General features: G+C 39.9%; 1 protein-coding gene across 2 annotated transcripts in view; it reads right to left on the bottom strand.

Annotated features, from left to right (window-relative positions):
- Positions 1–6,166: 6,166 nt before the first annotated feature.
- Positions 6,167–18,874, bottom strand: part of LOC139003520 (calcium-activated chloride channel regulator 4-like) — a 29,763-nt gene continuing 17,055 nt past the window's right edge. For both annotated transcript variants that reach the window (XM_070405506.1, XM_070405507.1), the window contains 6 exons: positions 15,082–15,188; positions 12,307–12,522; positions 11,462–11,729; positions 10,389–10,559; positions 7,994–8,227; positions 6,167–7,194 (listed from right to left, as the gene is read on the bottom strand). In XM_070405506.1, coding sequence (XP_070261607.1) covers positions 6,758–7,194; positions 7,994–8,227; positions 10,389–10,559; positions 11,462–11,729; positions 12,307–12,522; positions 15,082–15,188 — 1,433 coding nt within the window. In that variant the 3' untranslated portion in view covers positions 6,167–6,757. The remainder of the gene's footprint in view (positions 7,195–7,993; positions 8,228–10,388; positions 10,560–11,461; positions 11,730–12,306; positions 12,523–15,081; positions 15,189–18,874) is intronic.

The raw sequence follows: 18,874 nt of genomic DNA, 5'->3' as shown, positions 1-18,874 counted from the left end.
TTTGTAAAACTTTAAATACAGTCTTTCAGCATTTAACTGGGGAATGAGGGGCCTGAGCCTGCCTGAAAAAGACTAGAGAAGGAAGTGAAACTATAATTTCTTTGACAGAGTCCGCCTCTTGCCAGTCCAGTTGAGGTGTGGCTCACTCATAATAATCTTCTCAAATCTCCATGTTAGAATTAATCTTTTCTTCTTTTGAACTCATTTGAACCACTTGTCACATACTACTTGTAGTACATTTATTATCACTAATACACACACTACAGCTTCCTACTAGATTATAAACATCTTGGAGGAAGAGATTATTTTTTCCGAGTTTAAATTCTTTCAACCTGAATTCCCTCAACTGTAAAATATAGACAGTAATACCTATCTTGGTGGAATGTTGTGGAGATTAAATGAAATAAGGTGCGTGGAAGCACTTACATAGTGCCTGGTACGTAGTGGGCCCTCAGGTGATGTTTATCCTTGTTTTTACTTATCCCTTTTAATTCATATGAAAAAGTATACAAGTGCTTCTATTTATGTGCCAGGTCCAGTGCTTTGCTCTTTGAAGAATAGAAATGAGTAAAACACAAACACTGCCTCCCAAGAACCTGCAGATTCATTGCATGAATTACATTGGACTAAAGAAGAGTGAAATACAAGGTAAAGTAAGAAAAGTTCTATAAGAGAGTTACAAATACAGTGCTAAGGAGCCAAAAGTTGAGGAATAGATTCTATATGATGGAGGGAATCAGCAAAGGTTTTAGAAAAAGACCATTCTTCGGGAAGCTGAGGAAAAGAAGATAATTAATTTGTCCTCAATCACACTTTCAGGAAGGGGCAATTTAGGATTTGAACTCATGCCATCCAGTTTCAGAATCTATGTATTTAAGTATATGTAACGTATACTACCTTTTAAAAAAAAAATCCTCACCCAAGGATATAATTTTTTTAAAATTTATTTTAGAGAGAAGATGGGAGAGAGAAAGAGAGAAACATAGACATTGAGAAACATCTATGTGAGATGAAATATTAATTGATTGCCTCTCGCTTATGACCTAACTGGGGATCACACATGTAACCTAGGCATGTGCCCTGACTGGGAATCAAACCTGCAACCTTTTGGTGTGCAGAATGGTACTCCAACCAACCAAGCCACCTGACCAGGCCATACTGCTTCTTAAAGAAAGTGAATCAGTGTCACCTTTGAAAATTATTGTGTAAGTAGTTTATTTTGTTTCTAATTTAGAGTAGTTGTTGGCAGAAGCTCCAAGAGAATGTGGGATTCCATAATCAGTTTTTATGAATCAATATAATTTCTTAAAATATTGTTTCAATTTTAGGTTGAATAATCACATTTTCTTTTGGCTATTTAGTCATGAAAACTTAGAGTTAAGTACAATGCAGGTCTTTCAGAGTTTAATAGCTATTTATTTTTGGATAATTTTGAGGACAGAAAACCTTTCACTAAATCATTCTTTTTTAAAAACATATTTATTTTATTTTTTAAAAAATATATTTCTTTATTGATTTCAGAGAGGAAGGGAGAGGGAGAGATAGAAACATCAATGATGAGAGAGAATCATTGATTGGCTGTCTCCTGCATGCCCCCTAGTGGGGATTGAGCTGCAAACCCAGGCATGTGCCCTTGACCGGAATCAAACCTGGGACCCCCCAGTCCATAGGCCAACACTCTATCCATTGGGCCAAACCAGCTATGGCTCAATAAATCATTCTTAAATTGTATCTAAAATTGAAGAGGATATCAGGAGTAAAAACTGTCATAAAATATCAGAAACTTAATCTCTAACCAACTTTCTTTAAATGAGCTGTATTAAATAAGATTTTTTTATGCTTTCCCTGATGCCGGAGAGATATTTTTCTGGAGAATGACCTCTGTATTTGTGCTCCTACATATTCCCAATGATCATACCACCCTGCCTAGCTGTTAAAAGCTTTGGTGGTTGCCCTAACCAGTTTGGCTCAGTGGATAGAGTGTCGGCCTGTGGACTGAAGGGTCCCAGGTTCGATTCCAGTCAAGGGCATGTACCTTGGTTGCTGGCACATCTCCAGTAGGGGGTGTGCAGGAGGCAGCTGATTGATGTTTCTCTCTCATCCGATGTTTCTAACTTTCTATCCCTCTCTCTTACTCTCTGTAAAAAAATCAATAAAATATATTAAAAAAAATAAACAAAAGCTCTGGTGGCTTCGCCTTACCTCAGCACAGTCCCTCTGCCTGAAACAGGTAGTGTTTCTCTCTGCAATTTAGTTCTTTTATACTTTTTGTACATACAACTTTCTAAATTCTAATATACTGTACATACATATCACCCCCATATGTTGTATATTTAAATGCTAAAATGTGTGATTCAGATAATATTCAAAGAAGGGAGAGAGATGAATTTAGACTCAGGGATAAGGTAAGAAGAGATGACTGAAATTGAGGCTTGAAAGACGGATACCTAATTTTGTGCTATGAAAATAGTACAAGGAGGGAAAAGAGCTAGATAAGATGGACATTTAGTGAGGAGTTTGAATTTTATCATATGGAAAGGGGAAGCTTGCTGATTTTCAGCAGAGATGTGACATGATAAAGATTATGTTTTAGCAAAGATATATGAGCTTCAATATAGACGTGGAGTATTAGGCAACAGAAACATCAGACATGAGTCTATTGTAATCAGTGAGGTGTAAATGAACTAGAGTAATAAGAAAGGAAAGCAAGAGGTAGATATGAGAGAATTTGAGGAAGAATCAACAGAAGTGATGAAAGAAACCATGATATTGTTAGACTTTGTTATAAAAAAATGAAATAATTGGATTTTCATGGTATATAATTTGTTTAGATATCTTGCAAGACTATAAAATTCTAGTGGGGCTAACCTCACTCGAGCAGTTTTTATTTTTACATTTAATAAACAGTTTCACAAACTTTTCAGTATTTCATATCTGTATCTAATTATTCATGTCAGATATGCAGTGATTACTGGAATTACTTGAAAAACAAACCACCACCAACAAAAAAACAACTAGCTGTAGAACCTGGTAGGTGACTCTTAATCATTGTGATCTGACGAGATTTATGTAATTTTCTTAGTCATAAAGTTGATGAACTTTTGCTTTAGAACTGTATGACTTGGCAAGTCTCCCATTAAGATATAATAATATTTAGACTGTTAAGTGTAAATAAAGGCCTATATGAAAGTAAATTTACCGTATTTACCTACACTATACAGACCCTCATTCACCATCTTTTGAATATGACAGTACGTAGGGAAAACAAATTTCATATAATTTGTTAGCATGATTTTAACTTTTAAATATTTAAACATATGGTATTTGTTCCATATTGTACCATTTATACATAAAAATGTTATGGATGTGCCTGTTAGGTTTATTTTCCACTGTCCTCTCTCCACTTTCTACCATAGTACTATATAGTTGCTTCCAGTTCCCCAGCATGCCCAGCTCTTTTTATATGCTGGTGCCTTCGACATTGTTCCCTCTTTTTGCAAAGCCCTTTCTCTTTTGCTGCCTGGTTGAATCTCATGAATGTTTCAAAGCTCAACTCGAATGTTTCAATGCTCAACTCAAATGTTTCTTCTCTGGGAAGGCTACCAAATCAGTTGATCTTTCCCATTTCTGTGTCACCACAGACACTTTTAATTATATGTTAAACCACCTAGTGAGCTTTTGAAAACAAGTTATGATTGTACCACTTTGTGATAAAGTTCAGAATCCTTAGTGAGGCTTGCAAGGTCCCCACCCCACTAAAACCCACATACTAATTCTTTAGCCTTGTCTTCCACTCTGATCGGACTAGTCTTTTTGTTTCTCAATGGCCTTAAGCTTTTCTCCCAATTTTTTTGCACATACTATTTCCTTTGCCTGGGAGACTACTTCTAACCTCTTGGTGATTTTCTACTCATCCCTTAAGTTTTAGATAACATTTTACATTCTCAGAGAGACTGTCTATGACCTTAGATTGGGTTACTTCTGCCTGATATAAGCACACAAAACACTGTGTACAATAAAGTGGTGTATTCAATGCTCTTTTCCATCAACCTTCATGAGCATGTCTGCCGTTTCCAGTTATATCTCCATTAATTATGTGGTTAAGTCTTTAACCCATTTTCAGTTTATTCTTATATAAGAAGGTAAGAAGGTGGTATAATTTTTTTTACATGTATTTGTCAAGTTTTCCCAGTACTGTTTATTGACTAGACTGTCTTTATTCCATTGTATGTTCCTGTTTACTTTGTCAAATGTTAATTGACTATATAAGCTTGGATTTATTCTGGGCGTAAAATGTCTGTACACTGGCCCTATTTCTGGGCCTGATGAAGACAAGGATGAACTTTTTCCGTGGTGGGACAGAGATGAGACACTGGGAACCCAGGGGTAGTCCTTTGGTTTAGCTTCTACAATGAATCTTAGCGTGAAACCTCAACCTCCCATGAGTGAGTCTCCTGAAATGCTCTTTTAGCAACCCCATAAAAGGATCCCATTTCCACCGGCAGCATTGTGAAAGAAATTTAACCTGGTCAGAGGGGGACTGGAGGAGTTAAGTAAGCTTCCCAGAAGAGTGACACCTCTTCTAAGAACTGAAGGATGAACAGGTATCATCCATGTGGCTGTAGAAATTAGAAGTGTAGGGTGGTGGCAAGGGGTTTTCCTGGAATTGAAATGTACATCACATCCTAGCAATGAGAGATCCTTTGCTATAGTGAGAGAGGGGGGCTTAGTGGGCATGATCCATGCATTTGTGCAGAATCCTGTGCTTAGAATGTACCTGTACTGGGTTTAATACTTTGCTGTTGCTGTCTTAAAAGTCTTACTGGTTTTTGAACGTGGAGTCTTAGTTGAATAGGGGCTATGACAATGATAGTCATTGTGATTTTTCTGAATCTTTACTAATTCACAATTAGCTACTGGATGCAGTCCTGGAAATAGATCTAAACCAACGTCTGACCTGGAAGGGGAGAGCCCACTACTGAGAGTCATCAGAGCATAGTTATTGCACCAGATCATATGGGAGGGCAATAATAACCAGGCTGGAAGGCTTTGCTAGAGCTGTGGGATAGGTGGGTGGGAAGGACACAAGGAAAGTCTAGCTGTTGTGTATTATTTCTGTTTCCAACACAAAATTTCAGGCTTTTAGTCCCCTCTCGGTAAAGGTCCAGGTGTCCTACGCTTACTCGTTTTCTACATTTTCTTCAGGTTCACCTGTACATTCATAACCATTAGCACTGGCTGAGTAGGTGCCAGCCCACTAAAGGAACTTAAGTGCTAATAGACCTTCTGCTTCATCAGCACTGTGTCCCAGTGCCCTACTGCACAGCTTCTTTTCCAAAGATTGCTTTGAGAGTAATTCAAACTGCCCAGTAATTAGAGGTCTCCCACTTATTTCCTCTTCCTTTGCTTTACTACCTTCAATTTAAACCACAAGGCCCTTTTTGTCAGCCCTGCTAATTATACCAAATTAATTACGTCAGGTCAAAAAGTTTGTTCTATGTTTAAAGATTGTTAAAAGTGACCCCAGCTCTCAGTTTACATGGCTTTCATTTTGCTTTACTTCCAAACCTATAAATAATTCCTGCCAAGGCTACAGTAGACAAGGATACAAGTGATGATGCTGATCTTCGTGCCTGTTCTGGTGGCAAAACTCTTTGCAAAGTGAAAAAACCATCATTTGGAGGAACAAGGTAACCATATGCTTGTAAACTTGGACTCATAAGTCCACCTACTCCCTGGATGAAAATTCTTTCAGTACCATGATAGGCCCATGGTTATATGGTCTATGTTTCATTTTGTTAGCATCTTTAGGATCTCTGGCAGGGTTGGCCATGGCCTACCATGTGAACCTGCTCATCCCAACCTACTTTCTCTCTTTAGTTGATCTTATTCATTACTATGGTTGTGAATCTTAGGCTATGATGCAGTGATAATTAGATATTTTTTAAAATTTAGTTTTCTTTATTTGAAGTATGTATGATTATATTGAACTAAAATAAGGGAGACTATGGTTTGACACGTGGTAACTGATTTTTTTGCTAGTATCCTTCATGTCAGTGAATGGCAGTAAACACGACCTTACTTATATTATATATAGTAGAATATAATTGGAAACTTTGGGCAATTACAATAACATCAATTTACACTTAAAACTTCCAAGACTAAATTCATTTTTACTCAAATATAGTTTATTTGCTTTCTTACACTTGTATTTGACAATTCACATAGACAATTTTAACTTTTACAAAATATATTTTATTGATTTTTTACAGAGAGGAAGGGAAAGGGATAAAGAGTTTGAAATATCGATGAGAGAGAAACATCGATCAGCTGCCTCCTGCACACTCCCCACTGGGATGTGCCTGAAACCAAGGTACATGCCCTTGACTGGAATTGAACCCGGGACCTCTCAGTCCGCAGGCTGAGGCTCTATCCACTGTGCCAAACTGGTCAGGGTGACAATTTTAACTTTTTCATGAAGTTTGAGGTATTATTCTAGTCAGCTGTTGTATCAAATAACAAACAACCTGGCATGAATGTAAAAAATGTTATTATTCATCACTTTTTCTGATAAACAAAATAATGAGTAAACAAAGTTATTAACTTTAGCATTGGCTTACAATTTTTCAAATACTCCTGAGTGTTTATAGTTAAGTATCCCTTCTAGAACTTCTGAAGTTATTTTTAGGAGTTCATGATCACACAAGATGAATTTAAAAATTCAGAAATATCCTTCACTTTTGTTGTTGATGTGTTTTTAAAACGCTGTTCTAGGTCTGTTTGGATTTTTTTTCTTGTTTAAGATAAAAATAGTGACACTTAAAATAATACTAAGAAGGACCACACATCCAACCACTAACAGCACCAAAGAAGAAATGCTAATTCCAGGATTAGGATTTGGATGGATCCCATCAGGATTTGGATGGATTTCATCTGTATCTCCTTGAGGAATAAACAAAGCTACTTGTGCAATGTTGGATACTTTTGATGTCAAACTGCTATTATCCACACTTTGAATGGCAATGAATATGTGGGTTGCATTTTCTTCTGAGATATTTCCTGGTTTAAATGTAAAGGTTTCCTTGGAGTTGGCCTCATTTGGTAGCAGATCAGTAGTGTTTACTTGCAGAGCATCATCAAACTTGTCCCTTAGATCCAGGATACTTCCACTTATTCTTATGATATACTGTTTAACTAAAAAAAAAAAAAAAAAGTACATGTAGTTTAGAAACTAGATCATACCATGTTAAATTCCTTTTTATTCATTCTCCTCAAAATATTGTTTAGTTATTCCAAGTTTATACTCATATCCAAAGCTTTAATAATTTTTCAATATAAGCTGAATTCTTATTTTTAAACTGCCTTTACTACCTTTTTTCGTTTGAAAATGGAACCAGTTAAAATGTATTATATTTAATTGATTTAGAATATTTATACTAATAAAAAAGGTAATATGCTAATTAGACTGTGTCAACTGGACATCTTCCGGACATCCGACTTTCTTCCAGACAAAGCCATGGTGGCAGGGGCTTAGGCAGAGGCAGTTAGGGTTGATCAGGCCGGCAGGGGAGCAAGCAGTTAGGGGGTAATCAGGCCGGCAGGGGATGGCAGTTGGGGATGATCAGGCCAGCAGGGGAGGGCAGTTAGGGTCGATCAGGCCAGCATGGGAGCGGTTAAGGGGCAATCAGGCTGGCAGGCAGAGGTGGTTAGGAGCCAGCAGTCGTAGATTGTGAGAGGGATGTCCAACTACCTGTGGGATTGGGCCTAAACTGGCAGTTGGACATCCCCCAAGGGGTCCCAGATTGGAGAGGGTGCAGGCCAGGCTGAGGGACATCCATGCATGAATTTCATGCACGTGGCCTTTAGTCAGATTATAAAATTAATACTTTACCGAGTTATTAATTAAAAATTGTTCTCCCATCCACCCTTATACTTTTGTTTTTTGCATGAGCATATTTCACCTAATCAACACTGCATGACACTTCATCCTTACCTTTTCCAACATCAAAATTGTCTCCTGGTGCTGTCCATGTTAGATTGATCATATCCCCGTCAGGTGTGGCCTCAAGGTCTGTGATTTGACTTGGTGGGTACAGGTCAGGCAAGGGAAATGTTGAAATATTTGAAATCACAAATGCACTTCCAATTGCTGTTCGGGTAAAACTCTCCAAATTTGTCTGAGTATCTTTATTAATTTCAGGTTTTGGTGGATTCCCTTCAATTTTCCCTGCATTAAAAATTTCCTTGTTTATAATGAGCATAGCACTACTAGTATTTTCAATTGAATCCCCATCCTACTTATTTTCTCCTTTTATCTATATATATAAAAGCCTAAGCGACCATTCGACCAGTAGCTATGACGCGCACTAATCACCAGGGGACAGACACTCAATGCACAGGCATGGAAACATGGAACAGACTGATGAATCGCAGAGGGAAGGGGGGAGGGGAGAGGGCAGGAAGAGATTAACCAGAGATCTTTTATGCATACTAGAGGCCTGGTGCAGAGATTTGTGCACAGGTGGGGTCCCTCGGCCTCGCCTGCAGGGATTGGGCTGAAACTGGCTTTCTGACATTCCCTGAGGGCTCCCAGATTGCAAGAGGGTGCAGGCCAGGCTGAGGGACCCCACCAGTGCACGAATCCATGCACCAGGCCTCTGGTCCTATCTAATAATAGACAAACATGGTAATTAACCATACCTCCAACATGCTTCCCATTGGCTAATCAGGGTGATATGCAAATTAACTGCCAACCAAGATGGCGGCCGGCAGCCTTCGTTGTCCCGGCGATGGAGGAAGCCAAGGTTCCCCACCTGCTGCCGCTGGCTCTGAGCTCCTGAAGCAACAGCTCCAAAAGATACAATATTTCAATTATAGAAGCTAAAAGATGGCAGTTAATTTGCATATACCGGCTCTGAGCGAAGTCTGAAGACAACCTGAAAGCCAAGCGCTACCGAAGGGAGCAAAATAGAGGCCATGTGGACACAGTAAAGGATCCAAGGCTGCGGAGGTGGAAGGCGGCAGGCGGGAGGGGAAACCCAGCCACAGCGGCTGGGAATGGGAGGGGAAACCCAGGGGGAGCAGCTGGAGCAGGTTGGGAAAACCAAGCAACAGCGGCTGGGGGCGGGTTGGACAAACCCACCCAGCTGCAGCAGTTGTGGGCGGGTAGGACAAACCCACACAGCCACAGTGGCTGGGGGCAGGTTGGGCAAACCTAGCCACAGTGGCTTGGACCAATGGGCAAACTCAGCCGCAGCGGCTAGGGGTGGGAGCAAAGCTTGCCTCAGCGGGTTTTGCTCCCTTCTCTGCTTTGCTCCAGTTGCAGGAAGCCCTATTCTTGCAGCAATGTTCCTGCAATGGGCCTCTAGTATATATATAAAAGGGTTGGGCAAAAGTAATTTTACAGTATACGAAACAGAGTTCTTATAGTATTTATTATTGTCTTATTTTCCACATGAACAACTGTAAATCTACTTTTGCCCCACTATATATATATTTTTTTTACTAAGTGAAACAGAGTTTATTCTTATATTATTTATTATTGTTTTATTTTCCACATGAACAACTGTAAACCTACTTTTGCCCCACTATATGTATATTTTACTAAGTTTAGTGACAAAGTCATAAGCATCCAATTGGTGGGAGAACTTGTTTTCCTTAGTATCCTGACCAGAATATTGTAGGATAATGAATTGTAGGATATAATTGGATAATGAATTGCTAAGGAATTAAGGCTGCCCTGAATGGAAATAATATTATAAAATTCAACCTATGCTTTTAATGGGAATTCTTTGTTTCTCAATTTATCTTTAAGCTGGGAATAAACCTGGGGAAATTGGTTCTGGTTTCCCTCTAACCACTGTACCATGTTCTTCCCTTCTCCCTGTTGCAAGTGCTGAGGGGTAATATTTCAGGTTATATCCCAATTGTCAACAGAAAGCCCATGAAAAGCCACAAGATAAGAGACAAAACAAAGGGAAATTTATAAGGAATAAATTCTCAATCCTTATCATCACCTTTCTCAATACATTTTTCTTTTGACTTAATAAAAATATTCAAAATAAATGTTTACTCCCTGGCTTATGCTTAGGTACATAACATATTAGCCAGTTTCCTTCACCCTTAGTTGAAAATCTGGCATATTATTGTTGCTGTAGGTAAGGTGCTCCAAATTAATTTAATGGCTGACATTTATTGAATGCTTACTATATGCCAGACACTGTACCAAAGCATAGGTTAATTTAAAGGCAAATCTCAGTATGACTGAGAACTTCATTCCAGAAATGGGAAAAGCTATACTTTGAGTTGTAAAATGTTTGAAGCCTTAACCATATCATCTCACAAGTATTCCGGCCAGCATTGTGTTTCAGATATCATGAGTTACTCACCATCCACTACCCAGCCTGGTATATATGCAGCTCTGTTTGGTGGATGCCTTAAATTTCGTGCGGCAGTGTTTGCTCCTGCATGAGCTCGTACTTTTAAACTATATCTGCCGTTTTCTGAATAAGCTGTAAAATATCTGGAGTAGACCCCATCATCCTTGAAAGTGTCAGCACCTTGTTATAGAAATTAAGGAATGAATTATTATTGTAAAGAAAAAGAGAAATTTATGCATTTTCCAAGTCAAGCATATATCCTTTGTAAGCATATCCCTTAGAATGAGCTCCCTATTTTTCACCGGCCAGCTCTTGATGATAGGATTATAAATGGTCTGAATTAATTACATTGCATAAGATACTGATAGAAATCCATGGTAATCCAGATGTCTATCAAATTGGTGTTGTTGTTTTTTTCCTTGCTCACTGAACTCTCAAAAGAAGGTTCAGTTCCCAGAATAACTCAGAGAGTGTGAAAAAGATCTTTAAGCACTGCTCACCCATGCAGGGAAAGAGCATGGCCCATACTGTGTCTTGTTTCATGCTAGTCAAACCTGGTAACTGATGCTGTTGTAATGTCCCCTCTTGTCTTGTGGCAGCTCTGGCTGCCCTTGGGCCTCAGTTCCCAGAACTGTATTTGCAGTTTGGGAATTACTCTTGCCTGTCCCTCTTCCCTGCTGGGGGCTCAGGTTCTACCCCTTAACCCCTCATGGCTGCTGTGTTTCACTCTCTCTCGCCAGACATTCTTGATGATGTGCCCCCAAGAAATACTTGTTCAGAATTCTTGATGCTGTCCTCAGTTTGTTGAGTGAGACCTTTCTATTTGGTGATAGACATCGGTTGTCTAGATGACGAACAATAATGACAGTAAATAACATTTATTGAGTATTACTATGTGCAAGACACTTTCTAATCACTTTGTAGGTTTTACCTGAATAGAATTTCCTGTTGTCCCTGTTGTTCACAATCTGCCTCAATTTTCTTGGTGTTTCTCACTCCCCCATACTGTCACAGGACCCATAACATATCCTGAGTTATGAAAATATAGGCTTATTCTTTAAAAAAGGAAAACACTAAATTACCTGCACCATTATCAAAAAGTTCCAAAACTTCTGTTTTTCCTCTACTTGATTCAATGAATGCAGTCACATTGGCTCCAAGAATGGGTATATACCCTTGTAGAATTTCTGCGTAAACAATCATTGGGCTGGGGAAGCTGTTTGTGTCTTTATTCATTTTAGCATTCACTGTGATTGGGGCCACAGAAGAATTTGCTGCTCGAGAATTAACTGTTATAGTTAATGTTTCTGAGTCTGCTTTGGCTTGAAGACTGTAAGTCCAAACACCCACCTAAAAAGTCAATGGAAGCGGAGTATCAGATGAAGCTATTTTCTGTGTTTCCATTATCTAACTCTAAAATAAATTTTAGAAATATGTTGCAGAAGAAACAGGGTTTTGAAATTTTTGAGATTTTTTTTAAGGTAAATGGATGAAAATCAGAGCAATTTGGACAGGGCATCCTGGCTGTTGTCATGCATGGTGTCCAAACTTTGTGAAATCTCAACTGGGAAAAATAGGTTTTGGAAAGTTTGCCTTGGTCTTGGCCTTATGGAGTTCAGAGATTTTTAATTCTTTATTCTATGATCTGGTAATACTAATAAGCTGTACAGATTCCCTGCATTGCCTCCTTAAAGTTATTCTTAGCCTATCTAATTTTCCCCTTCTCTTTCTTCCTCCTAATGCATACATTCTTCTTTCCTTTTCCTGCCACCATAATTTTCAGGACCATGCAGGCATAGAAAGTACATTGTATTTTATCTAAATTTTGAAGATGATACAAGTATTGGTACTCATATTTATGATATTAAACAATGTGTTTTTAGCTATGAAACAGATTTATGTGGAAATAAAAAAGCTGATTGCTTACCTTTGCAGTTCCTGGAATACTGAAATAGGCCATTTTGGAAGTAGCATCCACTGTGGAAATGTTCATTGGTGTTCCATTAGGATCCAAGAGCGAAATAATGGGCTGCTGTGTTACCCATGTGATGAGAAAGAATGTGTCCTTCCCCACAGTGCTGTCAATTATTACAGTTCCATTCATCCAGTGATTATTATTGAGTGTTAATCCCTTACTTTCAATCTGTATAAATATATGTTATAAAATTAGTGACTGTAGAAAAGAGTAATTTTATTCTTTTTTCTTTTTTAAAACACATAGTTCTTAATTTCTGGCCTGAGAACAAGCTTATGTAGGGCATACCTCCGTAGCCTTGTGATCTCTCTGAAAGCTGATTGGGATGTGACAGTCGTTAGTCAGAAAGCATGGACATATAGGATCTGAGTTAAAACCACTAGAGCAGGAGAATGGGTTTTACAGTTGGAAACATGGCTATATTATTTTTTCCCAGTTGTTTTTGTATACACCCACCTGAGATTTTAGCATTAAAGGGTGTTACAATGTCAAAGAATTAGCTGTAGTGTGTGTGTGTGTGTGTGTGTGTGTGTGTGTGTGTGTGTGTGAGAGAGAGAGAGAGAGAGAGAGAGAGAGAGAGGTCTTCAGTTTATCCATCTTCATGATACAGTACTAGTATTTGAGTAGAGACATAGTTAGGTGAGGACCAGCAAGTAATGAGACAAGCCCTCATGGATATTTTCCTGATGTGAAAACTTCATGAACTTTTTCACACATCCTAGAGTTAGTAGCCCTGAACAATAAATATGTTCAGCAAGAGTGAAAATAGGGCAAAAGGATATTTATGAAGGTTGGAATATTGAGAAGTGCATGTTAGGATCTTTCTTTGAGAAGAGCCTCAAAGAAAGTTTTTCAAGTTTTTGAGGATGGCTCTTAGTAAAGTACAGCGAATTTTATCTACTGACAAAGAAAGTTCTTTTTTACAGATGTGTCATTCCAGGAAATGATGGGAAATTCAACTTCTATTCTAACCTAGTCCTTAGCCAAAAATACCTCCATATCAGTACTGAGATAAGAGAGTGAATTCTACCATTGAAACATCATTGCAGTGACAAAAATCTCAGTCCTATGTTAAGTGGACAAAGTATTATCATCAAGTTAATCTGAATGTGAGTGACTTTTTTAGGCTCCCCATCAAAAACGTGTAAGAAAGTTAGAAGGCTTTGACTACATAGCAGTACTAGGGGACAATAACTGAGTAAAGAGTGGGCGGCAACTTTTCCTCTGTATTCCAGCAGCCATTTTAAGTGAGGGAATCAAAACTTTTCTGCCTCTTCCATACAGTTTAAGAAGTCCACTGACCACTTCCTGTATGCAAATGACCTTTTATTCTAGCTGATTTTTCAGGTCCCACTCTTATATTTAAAATTTCTTTACGATATTCCATTTTAATGTCCCACCATCCACTAAAAATCACTAAGGTTTAAACAGAACACAAAACAATATCTTCAAGTTCAGTTCTCCCTCTTTACTTGTCAATGTTAGATAGTAGTATTATCATTTTCTAAGTCAACCAGGTTGAAACCCTCAGAAGTTAGTTTTATTCTCCTTCAACTTATTCTCCATACATTACCAAGCTAGATTCTAGATGAATTTTTAATCTGTTTGCAAGGTGAAGCTACAAACCAGATCTCAACATCAATTTGCACATACAATCCTAATCCGGCATCCTATAATTTATGTGCTCTTCATTGTTGGAGACCAGAGGAAAATAGGTTTGTTTAGATGATCATGTCAAGTTTTAATGTAGGCATAGACCTAATGAACTGGAAGATGGAAGACAAGTTTTCACATAAGGTGACATGATGTAGATTTGGTGGGAATGGATAGGGATAAAAACAGAATTTTGTAAAAAAAATACTTTCAAGGAAATAGTCTGTGTTGACATTTTATATTGGACATGATTGAAGAATCAAAGTTTAGTCAAAGTTTTTGAATCTAAGTAACAGAATATGAGGATGTTATTTAAACACAGGTGAAAAAATGAGTTGAGTTCAGAAGAGAGGTGAATAAAATAGAAAGCCAGTGAAAAGAGTGGTTGAAGACATAAAGGAAACCCTAATTTTTTTTAATCTGTAATGATTATTCATTCTCTTTCTTCAGATAAATTTCTTTCCAAGATACTTTCCTTCCATTTCTAATCCAGGTTCTTGAATTCATTCACCTAACCTAAATTTATTTCACAGCAGTGAAAGATGAGAGAAATCTTGAAAGTATGATATATTTTTATGTATTCTTAGAAAAATGGATGCTGTATTATTGGGCAAAGTCTATATTTTATGAAAAATTTAACATTTAAAAATATATATTTTTATTGATTTCAGAGAGGAAGGGAGAGGGAGAGAGAGAAAATCAATGATGAGAGAATCATTGAACAGCTGCATGTGCCCTTGACTGGAATCGAACCTGGGACCCTCCAGTCTGCAGGCTGAGGCTCTGTCCACTGAGCCAAACTGACGAGGGCAAAATTTAACATTTTGATGTTATTCCTTAACCAAACTTTATGTAAGAAAAAAAAAGAAAAAAATCTGCTATTTCACTACTATTTTACTACGTGTTTTGGCCATATCTGAAGAATGGCCATGAATTTTTATTACATACTTAGTTTTGATTTTAATTAATAACTTACTTTGAGAAAATATGGAACTCAAAACTTATAATAACCAAAGTATTTTTCTTGGTATGACTAAATACAGACACAAAAACCTGAGGAATTGGAACTCAGACCTGAATAGACTTCTGGGAAATATCAGCGTTTCCTGATGTAAGGGCCCCGAAAGCATCAATGAGGCCATTGTTCTGGACTTCATTTGAGACAGACAAATGCTTTCCTCCTAAAATGTAAATATATTTATTAGGTTACTTTCTAGAAAATAAGTACTTATCACAATTTAGTGATTTTTAAGGTAACAGTAAACCTGTTATGCGCACAGGTGAGGTCTGGAGCGGAGACGGAGACAGAGACAGGAGCCCGGAGTGGACACAGGCAGGGGGCCAGGGGTGCCTGGGGCTGGCCGAGCTGCCGGGGGGAGGGGGAGAGATTGGGCCAGGGTGTCCTGGGGCAGAAATCAGAAGCGGGTCCCGGCCACCCATGGCGCTAGTCAGGCATGGGTCCGGCTCCTCCTTGCGCGTGATTTCAGTCGCGCGCTGGGCTTCTTAGTATGGAATAAAAAAAGACCCCAATAGCTGCATTAATCCTGAGAAAGAAGAACAAAGTTGGAGGGATCACAATACCAGATATAAAACTATATTACAAAGCCACAGTGCTCAAAACTGCCTGGTACCAGCACAAGAACAGACATATAGACCAATGGAACAGAACAGAGAACTAAAAGTTCAACCCAAGACATTATGCTGAATTAATATTTGACAAAGGAGGCAAGAGCATACAATGGAGTCAAGACAGTCTCTTAAATAAATGGTGTTGGGAAAATTGGACAGATAAATGCAAAAAAATGAAACTAGACCACCAACTTACACCATAATGGATAAAGGACTTAAACATAAGACAGGAAACCATAAAAATCTTAAAAGAATCCATAGGCGGCAAAATAGCCAACATTTGTCATAGCAATATCTTTACCAATACTGCTCCTAGGGCAATGGAAACTAAGGAGGAAATAAACAAATGGTACTACATCAAAATAAAAAGCTTAGGCACAGCAACAAGAAATTCCACTGCATGGGAGAACATGTTTGCCAATGTTATTTCTGATAAGGGTTTAATCTCCAAAATTTATAGGGAACTCATATAACTTAACAAATGGAAGATAAACAATCCAATCAAAAAATGGGCAAAGAACCTAAATAAACACTTTGGGAAAGAGGACATACAGAAGGCCAAGAGACATATGAAAACATGCTTAAAGTCACTAATCATCTGAGAGATGCAAATCAAAACAACAATGAGGTACCATCTCACACCTGTCAGAATGGCTATCCTCAACAAATCAACAAACCACGAGTGCTGGCGAGGATGAGGAGAAAAGGTAAAAATCATGCACTGCTGGTGGGAATGCAGACTGGTGCAGCAACTGTGGAGAACAGTATGGAGTTTCCTCAAAAAATTAAAAATGGAACTCCATTTGACCCAGTAATCCTACTTCCAGGAATATATCCCAAGAAATCAGAAACACCAGTCAGAAAGGATATATGCACTCCTATGTTCATAGCAGCACAATTTACTGGTAAGTGCCCATCAGCAGATGAGTGGATTAAAAAACTGTGGTACATCTATACAATGGATTACTATGCTGCGGTAAAAAAGAAGGAACTTTTACTATTTGGAGCAGCATGGACGGACCTGGAAAGCATTATGCTAAGCGAAATAAAGGAGTAGGAGAAAGATAAGTATCACATGATCTCACTCATTTTTGGAATATAATGAGCAACATAAACTGATGAACAAAAAATTGATCCAGAGTCATAGAAGCATCGAACAGACCCTCAAACCTCAGAGAGAAGTCGGAGGAGGGAGTGGGCGGGGTTGGGTGGGGGCGGAGAGTAACCAAAGGACTTGTATGCATGCATATAAGCATAACCCATGGACACAGATAGTAGAGGGGTGAGAGCATGTGCTGGGTGTGGGAACAGCCGGGGAGAGGTTAATGGGGGAAAAAGGAAACATATGAAATACTTTAAACAATAAAGAATTTTTAAAAAATCAAGTGTGTATTTGGTAACAATAGAAGCCAACGCAATCTAATCTAATAATAGAGAAACATGCAAATTGACCGCACCTCAGCTACACACCAAGCCACGCCCACCAGACAATCAGAGCGACTATATGCAAATTAACCCAACCAAGATGGCGGCCTGCAGCCACGGAGCTGGAGCAAGCAGGAGGCTTGGTTGCCCTGGCGATGGAGGAAGACAAGCTTCCCGCCTGCCCTGGCCAGCTGTGGCCTCCGATCAAGGCAACAAAGTTTCAATTATAAGAAGATAAATAAATCCCAGATACCTGCCTCCAGCCGGCCTATACTGGGAGCCTGGGTGGCTGGGGGCCATGGCCAGCCTGCAAACAGCCATCAACCCCTAACCCAGGATGGCCACCCCTCATCGGGTGAGGTTCCCTCCTGGGGGGCATGGCCAGCCTGCAAACAGCCATCAGCCCCTCACCCAGACTGACCAGGCACCCCAGCAGGACACCCCCCAACCCTGAAGGGGGTGTGGCCACCCTGAAAACGGCCCTGAGCCCCTCACCCAGGCTGGCCAGGTACCCCAGTGGTGACCCCCACCCTGAAGGGGCTGTGGCCAGCCTTCAAGCAGCCATCAGCCTCTCACCCAGGCTGGCCACACTCTAATGGGGTGAGGGTTCCTGCTGGAGGAATGGCCAGCCTGCAAACAGCCATCAGTCCCTCACCTAGGCTGGCCAGGCACCCTAGCAGGACCCCACTCCCTGAAGGGGGTGTGGCCAGCCTGAAAATGGCCCTCAGCCCCTCACCCAGGCTGGCCAGGCACTCCAGCAGGACCCCACTCCCTGAAGAGGGTGTCGCCAGTCTGAAAACAGCCCTCAGCCCCTCACCTAGGCTGGCCAGGCATTCCAGCGGGACCCCAACCCTCATCTGGGACACCCTTCAGAGCAAACCAGCTGGCCCCATGCACCAGGCCTGCATCCTATATAATAAAAGGGTAATATGCAAATTGACCCTAACAGCAGAACAACTGGGAATGACTGGTCACTATGACACACACTGACCACCAGGGGGCAGATGCTCAATGCAGGAGATGCCCCTTGGTGGTCAGTGTGCTCCCACAGGGGTGGCTCTGCTTAGCCACAAGCCAGGCAGCCAGCTGCCAGTATAGTGGTGGTGGTGGGAGCCTCTCCCACCTCCTCAGCAGCGCTCAGGATGTCCAACTGCAGCTTAGGCCTGCTCCCCGCTGGCAAGTGGACATCCCCCAAGGGCTCCCAGGCTGCCAGAGGGATGTCTGACTGCCAGCTTAGGCTCAATCCCTCAGGGAGTGGGCCTAAGCCAGCAGGTGGTCATCCCCCTGGGGTCCCAGACTGCAAGAAGGCACAGGCTGGGCTGAGGGACCCCTCAGAGTGCACAAATTTTTGTGCACTGGGCCTATAGTATATAATAATTGATATCCATAAAGTTGTAAATTATGTGTTCTCTACTATATTTAAGAAGGCACATGTAGTCCATTCATCAGCTGTCTCTGTATCTAAGATCACAGCTACCAATGTAAATATTTATCTAAAAGCTTATTTGTTAGCATCTTTTCATTCTGAGCCTCTGTGAATCCCATTGCCCCCCTACACCTGCAGCCAAAGTAATCTCTCGTCTTATGGATTTCTTACTGTCCCTCCATGTGCCTTTCATTGTCATCCCAACATGATTTCTTTACTCATGACCTGATCATCTTTTCTAACCCCTTCTTCCTCCAGAGAAATTCAACATCTTGTTCAAGGCACAGCTCAGAAGTTACTTTGTCTCTCATACCTTCTTTCTCAGATTTTATACAACCCTGGGAGAATTAATGGCTTCTTCGGCTCACACAGTGCTTGACTTCTATA

The sequence above is a fragment of the Myotis yumanensis genome, unplaced genomic scaffold, assembly GCF_028538775.1.
Source record: "Myotis yumanensis isolate MYYU_CA2020_CCGP unplaced genomic scaffold, mMyoYum1.0.hap1 SCAF_2, whole genome shotgun sequence".
Classification (NCBI taxonomy): domain Eukaryota; kingdom Metazoa; phylum Chordata; class Mammalia; order Chiroptera; family Vespertilionidae; genus Myotis; species Myotis yumanensis.
Note: the sequence above shows the minus strand (reverse complement) of the source record. Positions and strands in the feature narration are given on the sequence as shown.